This window comes from Catharus ustulatus, chromosome 6 (genome assembly GCF_009819885.2).
Source record: "Catharus ustulatus isolate bCatUst1 chromosome 6, bCatUst1.pri.v2, whole genome shotgun sequence".
In the NCBI taxonomy this organism is placed as follows: Eukaryota; Metazoa; Chordata; class Aves; order Passeriformes; family Turdidae; genus Catharus; species Catharus ustulatus.
This window is the reverse complement of record NC_046226.1, coordinates 15,850,894-15,874,952: the sequence shown is the minus strand read 5'-3', so window position 1 is coordinate 15,874,952 and position 24,059 is coordinate 15,850,894. Positions and strand designations below refer to the sequence as shown.

The window sequence follows — 24,059 nt, the reverse complement described above, 5'->3', positions numbered from 1 at the left end:
TCACATGAGAGGAAACAGAACCTTACCATCTCTTCTCCCCAAAACTTCCCCCTCTGCTCCCGAGGGCATGAGACAAGCAGTGCATAGCAAGGAAAGTCTCATACATAATTGACAAGTTCTGTATGCTTATGATTACATTGTCACAGCTCTTCTTCAGTAATGCATGAAAACAAGAGAAAAGCCCTCCAGAGATAGAGGGCTTCAATTATTTACAGAGATGAAAGAATAAAGAGTTTGTTATTCTCACATAACTAGCAAGTGGTTAGAAGGGGCACTCAACTCCACAGACAAATTTCCCTGAGTAGCTGAGTAAATTGGTGTTTCTTGTCATGGCAGTGACACTGGTTCAATCCACACTGTTTGAGACACAGAAAGTAAGCCTCATTCAGAGCCAGCAGGTGAAGGTTACCTGTCCTCCCACCAACACAGATTCCACTGTCTTATCTTTTGGGTGCTTTTCCCCTCTCCTTGCCTCCTAGGTGTAAACATCACCAGCTATAAAGGATTTAGAAATCTCAAGTAACTGAAAACAGACACAGGCTTTGGAGTTTATGGCAGATATAATTTAACAAAAATTTAAAATATATTTTTCTGGCATGTATTTTAAAACAGTTTAAAAAAATATTTGCCCAGATTAGGTTAAAATTATTTAGAAGCATAATTATCATGGAACAATTTTCAAAAGTGACAATTCAAAACATCATCTCTTCCATTACAGTAAAGATCATGGTTCTAACATGTTTTCAAATATAGGCTTAACTTCAAATATTAATCAAGAAAACACTGAGTAGCAACACTTATTCCTCAGAAATCTACACATCTCCCAAGGTCAGTCCTGGCCCATTGCCACCTTAACTTCTTTTTGCACATTCAACATGTATTAACACAGAACTAAGAGAATTAATCTGATGGAGAACAGAACAGGGAAATATTATCAGAGGAGAAAGAAAACTGGGACACTTCCATAACCAGAACTGTAGACTTACTGGTAACATTATCAGTATTTTTTGTCTTTCACACTGAGCTGGAGGCAGTAAAAGCCAAACCTCCCACTACCACTAGCTCAGACTGTACTCCCACTGTATAAAGCTGACCTTCCCCTGTCCTTCAAAGACATTGAAATTAAAACCAAGTTTTATCACTAGAGTATGCCCATAGTGAATTCAACCCAGAAACTCTTACCCATCTCACAAAATGGAGTAATTATCACAAGTATGTGAAAACTAATTAACTTCTATTAATATAGAGATTTAAGAAAAAAAATAAGAACATAAAAAACCAAGATCCAAGACAAGATTCAACAGTAACTAACCAGATGTTAACTGAGCTCTTTAAATCAGCATTTTGTTTTGTGCCTGTACAACCAATACACTGGCAACATCCTTATACAATCTGTCTTCTAGCTGGGCTCCTCCATAAGCACTGACAGCCTTGATGAGGATAGTCCTTGCTTCTGTCACACTGGCTGATCTTGCTGTTATCTGATTTTATTTTTTTGATTTCTTCTTCTTGGCTTGCTTTTTGGACACAGCACCTAGAGCTGAAATGCTCACTGATGTCTGAGGCAAGAGCAGTTTTCCAGACTGTGTTGGGTACTTGGTTTTCATAAGAACTTTAAACAGTGGCTGGGACAACATATGTTTCAGTTGTTTTTTCATCCCCTTCAGCATCTTTTGCTTCTGGCTTTCTTCTTGCTCACTAGCTTTTCTTCCTTGGGGCAGAAATCAAAGATACAGAATGTTACAACAAGAAAAAAACTTGCGTTGCAGGCCTTTGTAGTGATAGGGGCAGATGCTGACCCCAGCTTTCTCTCAACTCAACTCCCAGTGATCTGTGACATTTTCATATCACCCAGGCTGTTCACATGGTAATGAGTTCAAGAAAAATCCTGACTGTTGAGTGACCATAGTTAAGTTAAGTTAGGCCCGAGGAGAAAAATGAAATCAAGGTTGCTGTAAGGTAAAACTGAAAGCACGTTACTAAATCTTTTGTAACTGTGTAAGAGGCACTTCACTTATGGCAGGAATGACTGGGAGTTTAATTGGTCTCCAACAAGCTACATAAGATTTAGAGATTGAGCACACTTTAAAGCATAAACCTGGCAAGGTTCTGGGTAGCAATTACAAAGTGTTTCACTTGAGAGTCACAACTTACTTGGACTGGATGAGCTGTTTGGAAACTCATTCCAAAGCATAGCATACTCAGATTATGTCAAAACAAGACAGCAGAGTGCTAATTATCTGAAAGCACTCCTGAACAATTTAGACAGAGATGGTTAGTGTCTCTTGTAAAGTGGTTGAGAACCAGCTAGTTCAGGCATGAATAAAGACATTAATCTAAATATGTTTCAAAATGAAGGCATTGGCATATTTAACAGCTAACAGGTTAGAGCCAGACTAATCTGAAGTGAGCTCTGCAGCAACCCTATTCAGTCTGTCTTCAAAGAACTGGTAGGAAATCATACCTTCAGCTCCCAAAATATGAACACAATGGGGCATTTTACAGTGCATCTAAGCTTTGCAAAACTGGCATTGAACTAATAGCCACTTGTAGTTGTACAGCCCTACATATCCTCTCAGCTACAGCCTGCAAAATATTTAATTTTAAAAATGTAAGAAATTATTTACTTCTAACAAACCACCAAAAACCTCATCAACTTCAATACATGTATCGGCCATTCAGCCCACAAGCTCAGCCTATTTAAGGCTCATATAATATTTGGTGTTCCCTAGCACTTCCTGGGTGTTCCCACACAGAGCTGTCAGGCTCCTGTCCTGATGCCTGACTACTAAGAGAGTGGGAGAGAGAAGCAGAAGTGTGGAAACAGCCTTTTCTATGACAAGAGAGGACAAGATTCAATCAGGATGTACTGGGCTGCTTAGATTACTCTGAAATGCTTGCCAGAAGCTCAACCATTCTTGTCCTACAACATGTAGACTTGTCTGTGACTTGCCAGAACTGTCACACCTCACTCCCTCAGCTCCAGCACTCTCTGTTGCATGATCATCCTGAAAACACCACTAACACCACGCATCAAGAACATTCCTTTCCTTCCCCCCACCCCTGCCCTGCAGCTTTTGAAGCTTCTCTGCCACAGTGAGGCTTCTCTGGACACCAGCACTATGGGCCCTACTGAGCACACCCATGGAAAAACATTTTCTACTTGCCCATCAACATGTTATCGTCAAGATCCATCTCAAGAGCCTCTGCAGCTTGCTGGAGCCAGGAGTTGTGCTGCTTTGCCCGACTGTTGAAAAATTCTGCCTTCTCAATCTGCCTTGCCAAATTCATCCGTTCCTGCAATGAAAGTACATTTAGACATTATGATCAGGTTTAAATGTGGGGTACTTTAGCAGAATAAGTGTTTGAGAGCATGCACTGCAATGCAACTGGGGTGCAGAGACACTTTTGTTCCCTACTCATGTCCCAGGAGATGCTCCACCTAATAAACACCATTCATCATCATAATCACTAAACAACATCACATGAACATCATCACTCACTAGCGTTTTCCTTCCTTAGATCCATAGTAGAACATCTCAACTACTAAGTATACCTGAATGTTAACTCAACATTGTATGAATGCATCATTGTATGCACACTTGAGAGACATCAAGAACAAATCACGATTGAGATACCAGTAATTTCCAAGTTACATATTTATATAGTAGAGCTTGATCTCAGAGTAATTAGTCTCAGCAGTAAGGAGCAGCCACTACTTTCATTCCATGCTGAAGAAAGTAAACTCCTGCATGCCATATGGAAGGAACCAATCATATTTTCAGGAATACACCTGGATTTTGTTTAGGCACAGGACAGAATGTCCTGTCCTTCTTCCCAGCTGCACACAGATGATACAAAAATGTCCAGCAAACCTAACCTGACCTGCAGGCTTCCAGCCAAATAACTAACTAATTTACTGTGGAAAGAAAATCTGCACTAACAGTAAATATGAACCTACTAGAAGCAAGTTCTGCTCTTTGAAATGTGCCTGCAGTTTCATAAAACAAACCCGTGCAGGAATCTGAATAGTCGGTGCTACACAGTACAGCACCAGTCAGGAGTGCCAGGTAATTACTACAGAGAGAGAGAGAAGTAACACTTGCAGTGGATACTAAGTCAGTCACTTCTTAGATCTTTACAAGAAATTTAAGGTAAGCTCTTCCATCTCTGTAAAATTTAAGTCCTTTTTAAGTCTATCCCGGTTCAATTCTGTTCCTCTCAAGTGTGAAACCCTTTCAGACTTCTCCTGAATTTGAATAAAGGCATACAAAAGGAGGGAAGGAATGTGCCAACAGCATGGACATAAAGAACCAGCAGTACCATTCCCAACTACAATGACTTTGTGACTAAACCCAGGACAAAGCATAAATATGACCTGACTGTTGCAAGGGCTTATGAGGCTGCAGTCCTGGAACTACAATTACAGAGATCTCTTCTGGGGAGAGGAGCACTATTACAGATAGGAGAGATCACTGTGAGATGGTGACAGGAAAAGGAAAGTGTAGAAACAGTATTTATTTGCCCATTAATTGACAGAGCATGGTAAGAGCCAAGAACTACTCATCAAGAAACACAGAAGGAACCTCTGAAGCAACACTCTTCAAAACAACAGATTTCTTTCAGTGACTAGAAACATTTAGTGGGTGAAAGGGGGCAGTGGGGGAGATAAGGGTGGAAATCAGATTCTCTTCATTACCAAGAAGAGAAAAAAATGAGTCCGTGGAAGCATTTATTTGATTTTCTTTCCTCTTTCAGAAAGCTGCATCTCCTGAAAGAAATATCCTATTTGCAGCAAACCTGAGTTTTGAAACTTGCTGTCATTATTCCCAAGGTGAGGATACTGCTTTTGCCACTGGGGTAGACCCTGGTCTCAGTCCAATCCAATTAGGTAAGCCTGAATCAGAATACCATGAGGAAGACTCCTGCTGCACTATCTGGCTGCTTGCACTCTTCCCTGTTCTCAATGACTGTGCAATATGCAGACATTTCTACCCCAGCTGGATTCCCTTAAAATCTAGTATTTAAATATGTCCCATTTGTATGTGACTGACCATCCAAACTGTTAAGAGAATGCTGAGACATGAAATAGTCTCTTATTCAAACAGAAAATCTGCAGTGACTAGACGCTTTCTAAAACATATTGTCTTGTAAATTCTAACCATTGTCTATCTTGTGAGTAAGTGAATGACTGAATACTCTTTAAAATGGGCAATAACCTAGAACAGGGAAACACACTCAGTTTGACAGGGTTCAGTGGCAGCTGTGGCCTCACAGTACAGGAACTTTCAGGAAAGCAGACAACTCACAACTTAAGATGGGAAAAGGCAGGTGAAGACCACTGAATAATCCTGGACCTGCTACTGCTGTCTTGTCTGTTCTTAATGTGAGAGGCTGTAAACAAAGTACTTAGCAGAGCCATCCTAGCTCCTCTGCCACAAAACATATTCGTTTCCCTATATTGTTTCTGGAAAAATATAAGTGATTTTATGTTTCAACACCTTTCTTGGGTCAGTTATTGAGAAGAAATCATAACAAAAATATAAAGTTCAATTAACTTAATTTTCAAACCCATATTCTCAAGAGTAAATTTCATCTGAAACCTGGAAAGAACACGACCGGCAGTATCATATCAGTAATATAAATAAGCAAGCAACTACTCACACTGCAAAAAGACTCTTATTTCTTTACCTTAATAGACATCATGCACTTGGCATCAACTGGGAAAAATGGCAGCTCTTCACTCTTCTCCAATGTTTTATAGATTTTCCGAAAATTGATCAAGTCCTCAGGGCCAATCAACAACAGGCTGAGGCCTTCATTGGCAGCTCGGGCTGTTCGGCCGCTTCTGTGCACGTACAGCTCAGAAGTACGAGGGACCTGCAGGAATTCAGAGAAGCCATGCAGCTGGCCATGGACAGCTGCAGCAGCCTGCATGCTTTGGACAAGAGGCTGCCAAAGAATATTGGGCTTTACACACACAGTACATTGCATGCAACACAGGTAAAAGTAATGTAAAAGATGATGTTTTGAGACACATTGCGTTCTCTGATCCAGAATTTTTCCTTGCGCAGTCTTTTCTGAGTCTCTCCCAACTTCTAACCCTCTGTCATTTCATTTGCAAAACAGGAAAATATTTTGTGTCCTCAGAGAAGAGTTATAAGGCTGAGTAATTGGACACCTTTGGATATCAAAGGTAAGCAAAAAGCAAGGAGGATCGTATCTATTATGTAATTTCTGATACATAATCACACATTCATAAGGTGCTACCTACTGCAGTCAGTCACTGCAGAAATGAGATCTCCAACTATAAAGCACTAAGGACAGGCAAATGATTTAATCTCTGTACTTGGGACTGTACTTTATATGGGACCAAGAATTACAGCTTTACAGTGTTCAGGATTTGGATCAGCAAAAACTTGTATCAAACCAAAATAGTAAAAGGAAAAACATTAAAAATGTTTAACCTGGTAGTGGATGACATGCTGGACATTAGGAATATCAAGACCACGAGCTGCAACATCTGTTGTCAGGAGGACACAGCTGAGAAAGTGACAAAATTCAGTGAACATAAGATTGAAGAGTAAATAAGTTGCCAAGGAACATAAAATACAGGAACCTAGAATTCTACCACAGCAGCTTAAGGAACAAGTTCATACTGTATTATCTGTAGGATATATGAATTCTGTTTGCCCTTACAGAAATGATACCCAATTTACTACCTCAAGGGCAGTCTTGAAACAATAATTCTTAAAGTAAAATTTAAAAATGCAGTTGTTGCCTTCAGCTGGTCTATTCTGTTTTCAATAAATAAATGCACTACCTTGCTGGATCCTATTTTCCTATGTTGTTCCTCTCTCAGTTCATAAGAATGCTAGAAAAAAATGCTATTCAACGAGGAAGGGGAGGTAAGTCCCCCTGCATTACACTCTTCAGTTCCTTTAGCTTGCTATGACCACACCATTAACAACAGTTGACCCTCTGGAAGTACAGACATGTTATTAAAAGTTTTACCAGTTGAGAAAAATCACATTATTAACATTATCTATTTAAATAAAAGTTTTTTGGAAGTGAAGTATCTTCTACCAGCTTGCACTCAAATAAACTCTCAGTAAATTAAAACCAAGAAATAAAGGGGGGAGTTCTGTTCTAACAATTACTATTTCTCCTTATCCCTAGACAAGATGAACTACTCAAAGTAGTTATTCTTTTATATAAACAGTCTCCACAGAGACAAAAGTCTCCCTAGGATATGGAACAGTTTGTTTTAAAAACATCTTCCAGCAACTGAAATGAGTAACTTTTAGGTAATGGAAATTTGTTAAGATTCTATGGCATTTGACTGCATACTCTATTGCTACAAGATTCAAAGCAGAAATAACAACAGAAAATTCTACAGCTTGCAGTCTGCAGAAGGGCATAAGAAATGGTCTCATAGATTTCTTTCCTGCCTTGAAAATCAGCAGTCTGAAAACACCTCACCTGACCTATGCAAATGCTATCAATACATTTGCCAAGGGATGCTGCAGCTCCCTCACAGCAATTCAACCTCTGTTCTCCATGCCTGAATCTATTAACAAGGTACAAACTCCCAGACAGCATGCAGCAGCTCACAGCAGGACTAAACTGTGAGGCTTCTGGACTGTGAAAGTAATGACACTAAAAATCTCCTCCCAAAGGCCACGCCAAAGACAACCCAAACAATGTTTCCCAAAATGGCAGGACAGGTCTGCTTGGGTAAGCCCTGGCTGCCCACTACTGCTGAAAGGCACAACTGCCCTTCTTTTGCATTGTCAAAGATACTTTGACCCTTGGGATACTAATTTATGTAACTAAACCTGCAAATGAGTAAGTTTTCTGATGGTTTAGGGAGATTCAATAGCTTACAGAGGATCAAATGACCTGCCAGGACATGGGCAGAGCTGTGCAGGGCAGTTCTAAAAACATGTCTGAAAATAGGGCAAGCAACAGCTCCTTCAGCAGCAACAAGCTCCTGACCACAGGCCATTTCAGGCTCCAACGGACCTCAGGAGGTCTCTAGTAAAACCTCCTCAAAGTAGGATGAGCTGCAAGACTGGATCAGGTTGTTCAGGGCTTTTATCCAACTGATCCTCAAAAAGATTCCAAGACAAGCAGACTGTTCCCATGCTCTGCTGTCCTCACAGAGAAAAAGCCCTTTCTCATATCCAGCCTGAACCTCTTATTTCAACTTGCACCCATTACCCCTCATCCTCACATCAAGCACCACTCTGAAAAGCCCAGGTCCATCTTCTGGATAATCTTCTTTGATGGTGTCAGAGGGCTGCCATTAGCTCCCCACAAACAACTTTGCCCAGGTAATACAAACACCCTGTCCCCTTCAGTCTCTTCTCTTGCAGAGCCAGTGCTTATTGAATATCCTGGTGGCTTCCACTGAACTTGCCCCAGTTCATCACCTTAACTGTGAAACCTCATCCTTAATTGCTAATATTTTGGGCTCATGAACAGGGGACTCACATCTTCACCTAACTTCCCCCTCCTACTCCTACACTAACAGAGTTGTTTCCCCTCCCAACCACCCTTTATGCAATTTTTTCTTTTTCTACTAGGAAGTTGAAAATCAACTCACCTCTCTCGCTCAGCAAACCTTTCCAGGTTTTTCAGCCTTTGCTTTTGGTGCATGTTGGCATGCAAAGGAAGAGGATCACAATTTAAGATTGTGAGGAGAGAACTGAGGCGTTTTACACAGTCTATGCTATTTGCAAAGACCATGGTTCTTCCTGGGTACTGGAGAAGAAAGTAATAGAGGTAATAGTCCTTCTCATCTGTGTTACAGTGGATTCTGGTTTCTGTCAGAGTCTCAACAGTAGCCTCTTTCCTTGTTAAGTCTATTACTTTGGGTTTGCCCTTTATTCCTACTTTTTCCATTAGCAATTCTAGTTTGGTCTTCTTGTCCATCTTTTTAGCATTCTTTTTTTGTAAAACTCTTGTGGGAATCTGATGGACTAAAGTCAAAGTGGCAGAAAAAACAAAAGTCTGTCGTCGAGGGTTATACTGTGAATCATTTAAGATTTCCAGCAACTGAGACAGCTCTAAGAAGTGACCTTTCTCAACCATTCGATCTGCTTCATCAATCACAAGGCACCTGTCAAGTAGAAAACACAGAGTAAAAATGCACTTGTGCACTGATACATTTAAGAACAAATTTTCCTGCTAAACACATAAAGGATATTATGCATATAAAACTGAAAGGAACACCAGGTATGCTGCGGCAGCTACAGTAGCCTTCTCCATTTCTTTTTGAAATATCAAGTTTTTACTACTGTCTTTAACTGACATTTCCCTCCACCAAAATAACCAATGTGCATTTCAATAAAACACTGACACAGAAATAGGTGATCCCGTGTAGTCTAAATTATTTAATCTGTTAGTAACCTTATCAGTATGCAGGGCTGCCCAGTTCAGTATCCAGCAATTATCTGAAAAGGCACCTTTACCTGAGCTGACGAAGATTTGAAAGATGTGGGTGTCTCTCTTTAACTAACTCCCACAGACGGCCTGGTGTAGCAATTACAATTTCTGGCTTTCGATTCAGTACACGTTCCTGCTTCTGTGCAGCCATGCCTCCTACTAGGATTGCAGTCTTAATGCCTAGAACATATAAATAACAGATTTTATTTCATTAATTTACCAGTGAATGTTTTTATATATATATACTTCATGAAGTGTTTTGAGCAGTCTACACTGCAACTTTCAATGAGCATTTTGGCCAGGAAACTTCAGGGGGTTTATGTAACACTGAGCATACAGAAATGCACTCAGTTTTACAGAAAAATTCTCATTATAGTTAGATGCCAAGAATTAGTGCACCTGTCTTTCAACAGCATGAAGAATCACATCCATAGCTGTTAGTTTTGTTTACACATATTTCAGAGTCTCGTGTTTTCTCAATTATATTTGCATGAGCAAACATATTCCTGTTAAGAAGATCCTTTCAAGAATAAGACTGAGAAATGCTTGTCTTGCTATATAACTCATTTGCTATGGAATAATCCTACCAAGTATGCTTCCATCCGATTAATGATTCTTGCACAGTAGCACAGAACCTTGTTAGCTTTAAGTAGCCTGCAGAGTTACTAAAAGGAGTTTATCTCTGGAAGCAGACTCCACACATTGCTTATTTCACCCTACTTCTTCAAAGAATACACTGGCCCATACTCAATGCCACTGTGCAAGACCCTTCCAGTATCCAAGCTTCCACTGATCTCTCTTCTGGACTACTTGTGAAACACCACACCGTTTATTTTTTCCCCAAAGGGAGTTTGAGGCGATAAAGAAAGTCCACATCAAAACATCTCTCCTGCTGCAGCAACTATATTATCACTTGGGCAGCAGATTTTTATACATAAATAGCATTGCTCCTAGCAAAACTGTGTGACATACATTGATTATTTCAGCCTAGCAGTTAAAATAAGCTTTGTAATCAGATGCAGACTGATGAGCACAGCAGGACATACAGACACCAAAGGAAGATGGGCTTAAAAGTAGTTGCACTACATATCCTATTTAATAAATAAACAATTACTGGCACTGGAGAAGTGGAGAGAATTGGGAAAAACTCGCCATCTTCAACAGTTTCATGTCCTCACTCATTCACTTAACAGATGTACTGACTTCTGGAAAGGAAAGAAGAAGGGGGAATTGCTTTTGTCAGGCATGTTACTCAGTAATACCTCTGTGGCTTGACTGCTGCAGGAGGCAAGTCAGACAATCTAGCAATGCCATCTACCATATTTATGGCCATAACTTTTTTTTTTAAACTATAACAAAGTTATACAGTATATACAAAGATTGATATACTTGTTAAAAATTAAATTATTATATAATAAAAATTTATATATCACTAAATTATTAATTATATATAGCTTACATTATCCAAAACTAGAACAAAGTTAGCTGTCACCAGGTATCTAGTACTGATTCTGTGTTGTGAGAGCATGAATCAATACCTATTCGAAGGAAGACACATTTTAAAGCAAAATAGCTCACATTAACTGCCGACTTCCACGTGCATCTCACTGAACAATCTCCAAGCATTTCTCACACATCAGTGGCTAAAACCTCTAACCCCTCAAAAGTGACACCACTTTATGATTTTATGGAAGAAAGCGTGGCACACATTCTGGCTCAACACCAATGCCAAGATCCAAACACAGTCCAACCTGGCTGTGGGACATGGCCTGTGGGATTTACATACCTGTAAACTTTGCAACTGCATCAATGTGGTGCTTTACTTGTACAGCTAATTCTCTTGTAGGAGTAAGGACCAGTCCTAAAAGAGGACTCTTTTTATGGGAGTCAACAGTATGTGTCTCATCATCGGATTCAAATTCAACATTTTCCAGCACCTTCACACAGCCTGTTGTGAAAGATGCATCATCTTCATCTCCGCTATCTTCAACCTGCTGATGGGTTACTTTTTCTGCTTCATCCTCATTTTCCCATCTTGTTTCATCATGATGCTGATGGGACTCTTTAGAAACACTGTCATTTCTGGCTGTTGAGTTATTTGATTTTTGCCACTGCAGCACAGAGTGAATCATTGGAATTGCAAATGCAAGCGTTTTGCCGCTTCCTAAAAAAACAAACAAGAATAATAACACAGACTGACAAGTCATTTATTTGAAAAGATGAGAAAAGCAACAGCCAATCACACACTGTTCTTAAAACACACCATTGTAACAGATGCAAACTCATGATCTTTGGAAGACCAAAAACTTGCAGCACTAGCATCTTTTCTCCTGTTCCCTTTATACAGTTCCACTCCCCTGTTCCTGGGGAACAGGTATTTTTCCAATCTCTAGCAGGTCTGGCATATTTATTTGTTCTAAAGGGTTTTTTAAATCCTTAGCAGTTGCACTCAAGATATTTTTAAAGAACTGTATGCCCATAAGGAGAATACTATGCCCTAATTGAAAGTCCTAATCAACATTCTCCAAATAAAAGAATAGCAAATGAGGCCAAGGAGAAACTGGAATGCACTTGAAGGATTAGCCTCCATCTTCAATTTATAGTCCTGTATTTACAACTTTGTAAGATACTGTATTTTGAAATACTCCACCATCTGATTTCCTGATCTAGCACTGGCTCACATTTTTATAATCAGAACACATACATCTAATTCAAAAGAGAGAATCCACTTTGGAGAGACATGGCTTGTCAAAAGCAAGTTTAATTGCAAGGATTCACTGTACCAACTGCAAGTTATATCACTGCCATGTATTCCCTTCTGAACTATCTTTCTGTAATAAAGACATTAGGAAAAGCCTGGTAGCACATCCACCCCAGTAAAGCTTTTCAGAGGTAGCAGTTCAGTAGACACGAAAGCAGCATCTAGAGTACGAGATACTATTACACCATTGCTGTGATAGGACACTGCTGGAAAACAGTCCTCTGGAAATCTCATCTCAATTCCTGTGCATATCAAAAAGCTGTAAAGGTTTGCCAATTCAGCAACACAGAATTTTGCCTATTTAAGGGGAGAACCTTACCATAGTTAATACAGATAAGCCCAGTGTCATCATCCTGACCAGTACTGCTGCAAAGCCTTGTATCCACTTATCCACCTTTCTGCATGGCTGAGAGGTATTTTAAGACTTCTATCTGCACTTGAAGTGGAAAATGGTTATAACCTGTATTTAGAGCACTTATACAATAAGGTTCTGGTAATACAGAATATCTGTTTTGAAGGTGAAGAACACTGCTATTTTGAATTAAACGTAATGCAGTTTGCTGGTGCAAATGTCAGTGCTGCACCCAGACAGATTACAGCTGTGATAATCAGGACTATTCTGCAGGCACTAGATTCATCCACAAATTGAACAAATTATCACCTCACAGTACATGGTATCTTTATAACACACAAACCACATACCATGCAAAACCACAGGCATGCAAAACCAGGAGGAAAGAATATCTTGGTACTACAGCTCAAGCCAATTCAAGCTCTTTTAAACAGGTTCATATTGTATAATTTCACATAGATTTGGCTCCTTAACCAGAAATCTCACTAGTTCTACATAGTAATGACCAGCAAGGATTAGATCCACTGCAAAAACAAGTCCTGACATTTCCTTTTCCTGTGTACATGGATCTACTGTCCTATCAAAATCTTGCCAGTCTTCCCAATGTTGCTACCAAAAAAGATTAATAGTTCATTAAGTTCACACATTCCTCCCTCAGGCCCAATGCTAAGAGGTGCTGCAGGATGCAGAAAAAAACCCTAGAGTTTCAAACTCTCACTACTGCAGCACCTCCTGACAGGCAGTTGTCCACATCTCCCAAGTTTCTATAGGAACATGATGATCCAAAAGATTCTCTGGAGAGAATCTGGATTTCACTCATGAAAGAATAAATGAGCAAAACACATTCCTACTACCTCAGGGTTATACAGAATTATAAAGCAACACGACAGCCTGCCAGTAACCACACTTTCCATTCTGCAGCTAGAGAGGAATTTGCTTACCAGCACTGCCAAAATGGCACTTTTTTGCAGTACAAAAACTCCATTTAAATTTTCAGTTCCGTTTTTAAAAACACTCCCTGTGGGCCTTTTTAATCTTACTAAAGCTAATAGCATCAACGCAGCTTCTAATTAAAATAAAAATGCAAATGACTGCATATCTTATTAGTTTACTACACCTTCTTGCTCAAGAGCAGTAAAGGACTTACAGAGAAGGAGGGAGATAAAGCAATTGGAACAGATGAAAACCGTGTAAAGGAAGCTTTTAAACCAAGGAAGCTTCCAATTGTGCTTCCTATCTCTAGGCGTTTTAGGGGGAAAAACGTTGTAAAGACAAAACTTCAAAGGTATGAGCCGCAAACAAAGTTTGAGGGAACATAATGTTCTGAGACTTCATACATTAAGTAAACAAGGAGCTGTAACAAATTTCATGAGGGTTAGCAATGCTCAAAGCATGAGCTGAGCACAAGAGGGATGTGAATCTACCTCTCAAATCATTAATGTAATTACTCACTTTAAGCACAAGCCAGGAGAAGGGCTGGTGACAACATACAGGCAAAGCTGGGGGACAGAGCACAGGGTGGGCTCGTTTTGCTCTGAGTAGGACCTGGGTCATATTCACACTTAACACAGTGTTCTTTTACTGCTCCACACTAGTAGGAATTATCTCCACAGGAATCTGGTTGTCTGCTTTGCCTCGCCAGGAGCATGTGTTTGGCTGCTGCAGAAATGACCCTGTTTGCTTCATTAATTCTGCCTTTTGCAGAGTATCACCTTACCATTCCCAAAACAGGAAGCAGTTTGAGAAACAGGAAAAGAGATTTCTGCCAAAAGCATAAAAACTCATTGAGACTTCAAAGCTTTGCATGCTTTGTAAAAATGTTCCCATGTTTGTAAGTTACAAAGTTTTAAAACTTTACTAAGATGCTGGATATGCAAAAGACAAAAACTCTTCTCTTGTAATACACAAAAGCTGCCTCCTGTACATATAAGAACTTGCAGCCATGGGCTACACTTTAAGAGAAACTTAAATGGATACAGCCTACACGTGTATCGTGTATGCCAGCATACATGAGCAGTTTAACAGATTTGTACCTGTTTCTGCAGCACCAAGAACATCCATATTATCCCGAATGGCAGAAGGCAAGGCTAAGGCTTGAATAGGAGTTGGAGCACTAAACCCCAGGTAGCTCAAGGCCTGCAGCACTGGCTCAGGTACAAACAGGTCTTTCCATGCAGACACATCAGCTTTTTGATCAGCTGAGGTGGATAAAACTTCTGTTGTCCAGTTTTTTCCTTTTTTAGAAGTAGCTACTGATGGAAGGGCCTCCTGTGCTTGAGAAGCCTTGTTTTTAGGTGCCTTCTTTTTCTGCTTCTTTGGAGTGTCCCTTCTGCTTGACATGCTCTCAGTCACATGCCCATGGTCTTCACAATTAGCTTCTTCAATTATTTCATTACACTTTGCCTCTTTATCAACCAGCACATCAATTTCTGCTGCATTAGGAGCATTGCCTTTATCTGTTTGGCTTCTCAAATCTTTGTTTTTCTTTTTCTTTTTGGGAGGGACAACAGGTTCTTCCACCTCCTCAATACCTCCTTCGGAAGCACTCTCAGCCTTTCTCTTCTTCTCTTTTACTTTCCCCACTTTGGAAGAACTTACTAGCCTGTAGTCTGTGAGTTCCTCCAAGCACACTATATCTCGAAACTCCTCCTCAGCAAATAGATTGGGGTCAATCTGCACTGTTTTCCATTCCCCTACTACTTCAATGCCTTTTCGTTTCATTTTGAAGGAAGATCGAAATCTCCCTCCTTTTCTGGCCTTCATTTTTTACCTAAAAAAGAAAGAGGTGGAGAAAAAAAAGAAGGCCTTCAAATCTACGGAATGGAGATTATCTTGATATTCAAGCAAACAGCAATCCATGGAATAATTATTTTACTTCTTTTTAAAATATATCAATAACACACTTAAATATAACTATGAGCTTATATATATATATATACATATAGCTAAAATATAAGGTAATAAATTATAATGTAACTAAATAAAACAGGCAGACCAGACCTACTGCTCCCTCCTGGAACACCTCTGGAGATAAAAGCAGAACCGCTGGATAAATCCCCGCAGGCCGCACAGGGCTCCCACCCCGGGAAGCACCCGCAGGAACCGCGGCAGGGCCCGGCACGGCCTCCGCTGCCACACGCGGGAGCTCCGCGCACCGGCTGCCCCCGCCCCGCGCAGCGCTTACGGCGCTCAGGAGCCCCGGGACAGAGGAGGACGGAGGGGGACGGAGAAGGACGGAAGGGGACGGAGGGGGACAGAGGAGGACGGAGCGGGACCGCGGGCGCTGCCCAGGCCCGGCCTTCCGCTACCGCCGCTGCTCCCCGCGTGCGCTGCTGGGCGCCGCCATTGCCGCGTGACGTCACCCGCCGCGTGACGTCAGAGCGCGGCGCCGGCCGGGTGTGGGAGGGCGCGCGTGGCAAATCCCGCGGGGAATGCGAGAGAGGCCTGTGGAATGGGAACCCGGCACTGGCTTTTTGGAGAGAAGTTGCAAATAGCTACAGAAAAGGAGCAAACATCACCGAGGTCACAGCAAAGTTCTTTTTTCCTCTTGTGTGATCCATGTTCTTCGCAGCCGTGTCCTGCTGTAGGAAGAGAACGTAATGAATTATATAATGGAAGATTTTTGTTTCTTCTGAATGGTTGGCTGATGTTCAGAAGAGTATCTTGCTGTGAGACAGGAAGGGCGAGTTAAAAACCAGGAGCTTTGTAGGTGATAGAGACCAGGACAGTAGGTTCAAGTACAATTGCAGCAACTGTTACGATTACTTCTTATATTTGGTATTTGCAGTTCTTTCCTGGTTCTGTGAGAAGATCGGAGAGGGTTTTTTCTCTACTTTTGGTTTTTTTATGTTTTTAGGCCAAAGGCAGAAATAAACATATTAAATTTTTTCCAATGACAGTTTCAGTTCCAGGTAGTAACCATTAATGACTTACTAATCACCATATGAGGAATTTCTTTTAATTCATATTCCATGAGCAAGGTTAAAGAGCATTTGATGCTTGGTCCTGATGTTCTGTGGGAGAGCAGTTTAAATCAGTGACAATCAGGAGGGAGTTCAGGGAGCAGGGTTTTACACCGTACCTTTAACACTGCAGCCACTAAACCTTATTTATATGCTACTGAGCTGGAGGCAGTGATTGCCAATAGGATTGTCTCACTGACAGCAATTGGGACTGTATCCTAATGCCAGCCTTAATGAAGGATTTCAGCAATCTTCATGCATTCCTTCATTAAAGGTACCTTTCCTTCCGGGTTGTTTAGATACAAATTTGTAAGTGACGAAACAGCTTGTTTACAATTTTTCCATTTTCTCTCTTATTTACTGCATGTTAGCAAAAGTAAGTTTGCAGAAGCAAAAGAAACAGATTACTCTGAAATTCTGGTCTGGTTGACTTAACACTGCTGCTGAATAAAAATAATGAAAAAAGCTTGGACAGAAGAGTTCTTAGCTGTTACTCCTAGGTATAATCATATGTACTTTTGTAGCTGTAGAGTTTCCAGCTTTGTCCTGAAAGAAAGATTTAATTTGGAAATGACTTACCAAATTATGTTGAATTGTGCTTTTTAATGTAATTGTGGACATTTTTTTACAGGAGATATGAGTATTCTGATTTTTTCAGTAAGAATTCCTGAGAGGGTTGCAGCTGAGTTCTTGATCAGTATTGAGCTCTATTCTAGACTAAGGGACTGAATTACAGGTCCTAACATCTCAATTTGAAATAAGGGGCATGCCTGTTTGTAATAAGCAATGAGCTTCAGAACAGCCTACACAGACTCGGTAACTTTCTCACTGCTACGTGTGAACTGGTTGTACAAGAGGTGTTCGGTTATTTGAGTTGCTTTGAGATGGGATAACCAAAGGAAGTAAACATTTGCTTAGTACTGCAGTAACAGTAATCTTTCTAAGCCTTTGTAACATTAATCTTTCTGAGCCTTTGTGACCTGAAAGAGGCACAGCTTTGGTATGTTGTGACAAGGCTTTGTCAATGAGAAGTTCACCTTCGTGTCCTAACAGACAGTCAGCTGTTAAACTCCTGGTAAACACAATTCAATTATCGACAGTGCTGAGAGAGCTCTTAGTAAAAATATCAGTGACAAATGGAACAGGTCTGCTTTACCCCCTGGGGCTTCTTTAGATCAACAGTTATTTAAATACCAGGAAATTGTGAAGATAATAATCTGTACTAATAAGTTAATGAATTATGTCATTTGCTTGCATAGCTCATGTGAGTACATGCATATTTTGTTATTTTATCAATAGTTTCCAAGGTATTTAAGCCAGTATGAGAGCCCAAGAGAACCTGAAGGGTTTGATGTCCTCATTACAGAACTTTACCTGGTAACAGATCCTGTTCTTCCCAGCTGTAAATTTACATTCCTGCAGATCAGTAGCCCAGGGATTGTGGTTTGGTGGCTATTACACAGTATTACAAAACAGATATTATATGTTTTTTCAATTAATTTTTAAATTTTTTATACAATATGGAAGACTTCTCCTAAGGAAGGTTAAGCCAGAGATTGTTTTGACCAATGCCTTTAATTTTGGGATTCATATAGCTGAATTCAGCACCAGGAACAGCTGAATGTGCATGTCAGCAAGTGATGAAGGCTTTCACTTAGTAATCAAATTCCTTGGTTTCTCTCTTTTTGTTTTCTTTCTTTTTTTTTTTTTTGTCTCTTGCAGGAATGTCAGTATGTGCTTAATTACTGATTCTGATAGCTATTACTGCTAACAAAAGAATGTCACCATACTGTGATTTATATTAATACCCACAGTGCACTGTGCACCTGAAAAACATGCAGCTGCTGGCCAGTGGGGGACCTGATGCTTCCTGTGCTTTACAGACTGTAAAATTTGCTCTTCTCTCTTTTCTGGCGTGCAGACAGGCGAGGCTTGTTTTTCTGGTCCTGAAGTGGCAAGGCAAAGCCTTGGTTCTCGGGCTTAAGGCCTTTGTTGTCATTTTCAGAAGTTCTGGAATACCATTCTAGGACTGACAAGATCTTACAGCATGGCACCATGGAAATAATAACTCTCTATTGTTAAACCTCATTTGAAAATATATACCCCTTGCCTGTGCTGCTTTTTTTTCCTTTTTCTCTGTTTGTTCTTCCAACTTCACAAATGCATTTCTTACCTCTGTGAAGCCTTTTGTCAGACATCATACTCCTCCTTCAGCAAATGTGTTCATAAAGCCAGGAGAACAAGATAATCTCTAAGCGTGAGATTTAAGAGTACTGGCATGTTTAACTCTAGTTACAGTAGCAAAGATGTTCTCAAGTACAGATTTATCAAGGTGAAGATTCTTCTGTGTGATTGAAGAATAGCAAAGACAACTCCATTTAATTTGAGAGAACATTTGGAATGGTTGCAAATGCAGTCAGATGCAGTAGATACTTCAGAATGTATTTTCAAAGAAAGAATGCTAAAGAAGTTATGAAGGTAACAGGAAATTAAATAGAAGTCAATAATGGTTAACCAAGGGGAAATGGGAAATCAGGCCATGTCCCTTAAGAAGGTAACTGGTTTTCTGGGCAGAAAAATAAAGTGCATGTAATGTATCTGGACAACCTGAAAGTATTTTCCATAGGGGAAAAAGGAAAAGGACAGAACTTTGGGGACAGAACTTTGGAACAAAGGGGAAAGAAGTTGGCTAAAGAGGAAGGGAAATGCATGTTTGTTTTGGGTGAGCACATTGGTGTATATATTGATAGATTAACCTCTCAGCTATATGGTGTTTACTTGTGTTTCTTAAATTCTTGTGGACTAATCTTATTTAATGAATAACTGTGATACAATATTAAATTTGTGGATGACACAGTTATTAATGAACTGTGATATCAAGGCTGGTTGAAAGGACCTTGAGGACCAGAATAATTGGATTAATTGTATTATACAAAGTACAGCGCTGCTCAGCTAAAGCTAATACTGAGAATGTATACCATTAGGATGAGACTTAATTAGTTTTAGGTCACTGTGGATGACAGCAATAATTGACCACAAGATTAACTGTGAGCTGCCAATGTAGTATATTTGGTAAACTAACTCCTGTACAGATAGTCATTCTTTGCCAGAGACATTATTTCCCAGATATTTTTATTTTCAATACTGTATTCTGATCACTTTAATTCAAGAGAAGTGAAGTAAACTGCAGCAGATGCCAAGGAAACTGCTAGGGTGATCAGGAGAATGAAGAGCCTGTTTTAGGAGTGAAAACTAAATTCTGAGGTTAGTTTGTTTAATCCAGGATTAGAGCAGATATGACTGCAGTCTTTAAATACCAGGAAAGAAGAATAAAGGACGCTAGCACAAGAAGAAACTTGGTAAACTTGCCAACAGTAATTTTAGGTAGGAAATCTTAAGTGTCTATGGTAACTAATGAGTAAAGAATACTTGAAGGCAAAAAGTTGTTAGTTTTGATATAATATTTGACGTGAGTACGACAGAGTGTTCATGGTTGTCATAGCAAGGAACTGGACTCATCAGCTTCCTCTTATGAGTATAGCAGAGCCAGTTTTTACAAGAGAAAATCATTCATTTAAACTTAGTAAAGTAGTTGAGTATTAGGTCCTTCTGCCAGGTTAAAAAAATCATACAAATAGTGGGGAGATTTGAAGAAAAACAACACTTTCAGTTATCCCTGCTGTTATTCTATCTTTTTGCCTGTGCTTTTAACTACTTTTGGACAGAGGACAGCAGATTAGACACTGCAGGAGAACATTATTAGTTCTTAGAGAAAGGGTGAGCACAATGACTGCAATCTTACAGATTTTATACGTTACAGAAAAATAAATTCAAGGAGCTTTTCTGTGTTCTCATAAAATAATCCATTTCATTTTTTTAGCTCTTATTGGAGGGAATGAAGTTAGAGGAAAAAATATGGGAGACAGGGCTACAATGAAAGCACACTGAACATAATCCAGTGCTTTTCCCTTTAAACCCATTTATTTATATAGCTGTTAAAATGAGATGTCCGAAATGGCAAAAGAACAATCAAAAATTTTCTGCAAGTGACAGTAGTGAAATGAAGCAACAGTTTCTTAGCAACAAACTGGAAAATACGCTAAAAAATATCTTTTCCCTGCTGAGGTTTGTGTGTGCTACATTCTAAGCATTGTTCTGAAGTAGATTCATATTTTTGAGCATGTTTCTTTTATATTAATCTTGTTACAGGTTTGCCTTGACATGGAGATTTTCTGAAGAACCACTTTTCATGGCTACATTTTTGCTTGTAGTACAAATGGCATAAAAACTATCTTGTTTTGTAAAGCTAAGACATTAAATTGAACATAAAAATTGCATTTTTAAAGAGTCTGGTGGACTGTAAAAACCAATTCCAGCCAGAGGTCGCTCATTTGGAAATGGTGAGCGACAGCTGCTGCAGCTTTGGCTGTTTCTCAGTGTTGGTGAACAGACAGAATTCTGAATTGAACTTCTGCACGGTTCAGGTGCTGAGTCCTGAGCAGAACTGTAATTACACAGTGCAAAACCTACATAATTCACATTACAAAATGGTATTTATTTTCTTTGGACTATTAAATTAGAGAAAATGGGAAATGAAGAATGATTTCATTTTTTCCCCCCAATAGAATTAAAAATACTTCCCTGAATCTTTCCTTCTTTTTTGGTTTGGCTATCGCATGAGAAATTCTGCCTCTTAATCAGGAGCACACACATTTTGCCTGAAAGCATTTCTTGGCACGTCTTTCTATATCCCTCAAACCAGTTCCTTCATATTTCATCTGATTCAGGCATTACAATACATTCTGAGACCTCAGAAGTTTTCAGTTTCTCTGAATATTTTAATTTACAGGTAGCTTCTTTTGGTACGTGTAACAGGTACAGTAAGAAACATGACTTTTTCCAAGCAGTTTCCAGAAGGCAGACACCTAGCTGCTGGGTAGCAAAGGAGAACTGTGCATTCTGTCCAGCCCTACAAACCACTTCACCCCAGAATCCTTAGGTAGAGCCAGAGTACCTGAAGAGTCCTTCAGGTACAAAATCCTTCCATCTATGTTGTCTTTATTGCTTTCAGAAGGCATGAATAACACTTTCTCTTCTTCCACTAGGTATGGGTGCCACTTTCTCAGGTGCTCTGCAGTTGTCTTCATCAAGGAAGGATTATTTGAAATCAGCCTGGTACTGTCTTTTCAAGGTTACACAGCTCCTGTGTTAAAATGAAGGTTCCAATTCAGTCTGGATTTCACTAAAGCAGCACGAAATAGCTCTTGATTCTAATACAATAGCTATGACAAGGTTAGAGGGAAGCTGAGGGTAGAGCTTTATTTGAGAGAAGAGAGGAGTGGAAGAGGGAGGAGCTGAAAGCAGCAGCAGCAGAAAGAAGTCATACGTGACTTTAATCACAGATGAGAATGAGAGACCACTTGCCTGCAGGTTTACTGTCGGAGGGGCGGTTTGGCAAAAAATATGCAAGCTTTATTTTTTCTGTCAAATGTATGGGTCAAAATGAGATATGTTTACATTTAATTCCTTCTGTGTTCTTTATTCTGTGTTTCAGTACTATATTTCTTGAAATAAAGATTTTATTAATTCTACTTTTCACATTTCCAGGACATTTGTAAAGCTCTTTGATATATCTACAGATTTTAAAGTTGATGGGAATCATGTCTGCTCAGTGTTTCCTGGACTGAGTTAGAAGGACAGGTTTTTAAAGGCAATAAGGAAGAGATGTTTTTCTAAATGTTTACACATTTATAAAAAACTCTTTTCCTTAGTGACTTACAATGTTTATGTAAAATATAACATGAGAAATCAGCCTAATTGCGTATCTGAACCCAATATTTTACAGTCTTTAAAACTGAATTCTGGAATTCCTTGTTTGAAAACTGCATTGAGTTCCCAGTTCAAGGCATGCAAAAGAAAATACTTTTGATCTCAGAAATCTCTAAGATGAGAAGTACTTGCAAGATGACATAACCACAGATTGGCTGTTAAAGAAGTTGCTAGAGGATTCTCCTAACTAACTGTGTGTGGGATTTCAGTATGTTTGCCTAATACTTACCATTGGCAGAAGCCTGCATGCCAGGATTCTAAATTTGAGGAGGGAACATTGTCTAAAACTTTGTTTCCTCTCATAGACCTAATTCCTTACCTACTCTGAGAGGACTTAGGTTCAGTTACAGGTGTTTATTGTATTTGCTGTCTAGTGATGCTCCTTGTTAAAAATCTTTTGCAAAGGAGATTTTCAAAAAAGTGTTTCTCATGTTAATCATCATGCCTTGAAAATTCCAAATGGTGTTAGTTTTCTATTACATAACATTTTAATTATTTATATGTATATTGGATTAGATTTTTCTGCTAATAATTCTGTTGTACATTGGAAATTAATGCAGATGCTTTAATTTTTTAATGTTTTACTGATTTATCCAAGCACACAATTTGGCCTATCTGGTAGACAGAGAAGTAACACAGTAACACATAGGGGACAATGTTTAGTTTTTGCTAGACAAAAGCTGAGGTGCTTGCCAGTCATAGAATAAAAATTAATATAATTCTGGGCAATATATTACATAGTATCATATAATCTTCAGGATTTCTGGAATTACTTTTTAATCTTTTATCAACAAAGCTTACTCAGTCACATGGGCATTTCACAAGGATAAAAAAAATCACACCATCTCAAATTAGCCCTTGTAAAGTACTGACAGGTTTTTTAATTCCTGGTCTGAGTGTGATTGTTGTGTTCATATAACCATTGCAAAGGCCACTGAATTACTTACATCCGTAAATGCTGAGCCTAACTGTGTGTGATGGTTCTTGTATGCATTTTGCATCACTAACCCTCTAAGTTTTTAAAGATTATTCATGTTTATTTGTATATGAATGAGGTAATTAGCATACATATATTTTGAAGAAAAATACTGTCCCTTCAACCCCCAAGGCAATCCATATTTGTGAGCCAAAATGGTAAAGGCATCCAAGGCCTAATTACATATCAGGAAAACTCTCTGTATGGAAATCCGTGCTGCTGTATGAGTGGTGTGTAACCTGGGTTACTCACCGCAAAAAGTGTGAATGCAAAAGGTGAAGAATAAGAATTTATGAAGAGTGTAAGTGATGTCTTCGTCAGAGTTTCACAAAGAAGTAATTTTTTTAAGAAACATTAGTATAAAAGTTCATTGGGGGAGGAACCTGCTTTGGACTTTTCAATAAAACAGCACTTGTTACCAATGTCTCCGGCGCAGTTCTGCTTTGGCACAGCTGTGAGACGGGCGGCCCCGGTGGGGGTCCCAGCGCCGCTGCCGAGGAACGCGGCGCCCCACGGGGGAAGGCGGAGGAGCGGCGGACGCGGTGCTGCAGCTGTGCTGGGGGAGCCCCCGGGGCTGCGGACACGGCCGGGGCGCCGCGCGGGGCCCGCCGCGGGCCGGGGAGCGGGATCGGCGCTGAGGGCCCGCGCTGAGGGGGCCGCGCCTCCGCGCTACCGCGGCCTCCGCGGGGCCGGGCCGGGCGGGGCAGGGCAGCGCCGGGCGCGGAGGCC

General features: G+C 39.9%; 1 protein-coding gene and 2 long non-coding RNA genes across 3 annotated transcripts; 1 reads left to right on the top strand and 2 right to left on the bottom strand.

The window, feature by feature from the left end:
* Positions 1-582: 582 nt before the first annotated feature.
* On the bottom strand, positions 583-15,927 carry DDX24 (DEAD-box helicase 24). Its single transcript, XM_033062942.1, has 9 exons — positions 15,564-15,927; positions 14,597-15,333; positions 11,237-11,614; positions 9,477-9,630; positions 8,609-9,124; positions 6,468-6,543; positions 5,692-5,880; positions 3,168-3,297; positions 583-1,711 (listed from the first exon to the last, which is right to left on the bottom strand). The coding sequence occupies exons 2-9, from the start codon at positions 15,324-15,326 to the stop codon at positions 1,488-1,490; spliced, it is 2,397 nt and encodes a 798-aa protein (XP_032918833.1). The 5' UTR covers positions 15,327-15,333; positions 15,564-15,927; the 3' UTR covers positions 583-1,487.
* A 35-nt stretch (positions 15,928-15,962) lies between these two features.
* On the top strand, positions 15,963-22,116 carry LOC116997824. The gene is made up of 2 exons (XR_004418248.1): positions 15,963-16,085; positions 21,631-22,116. It is a non-coding gene; the product is annotated as an uncharacterized LOC116997824 (long non-coding RNA).
* Positions 20,455-23,912, bottom strand: LOC116997823. Its single transcript, XR_004418247.1, has 2 exons — positions 23,750-23,912; positions 20,455-21,728 (listed from the first exon to the last, which is right to left on the bottom strand). It is a non-coding gene; the product is annotated as an uncharacterized LOC116997823 (long non-coding RNA).
* Between the last annotated feature and the right edge of the window lie 147 nt (positions 23,913-24,059).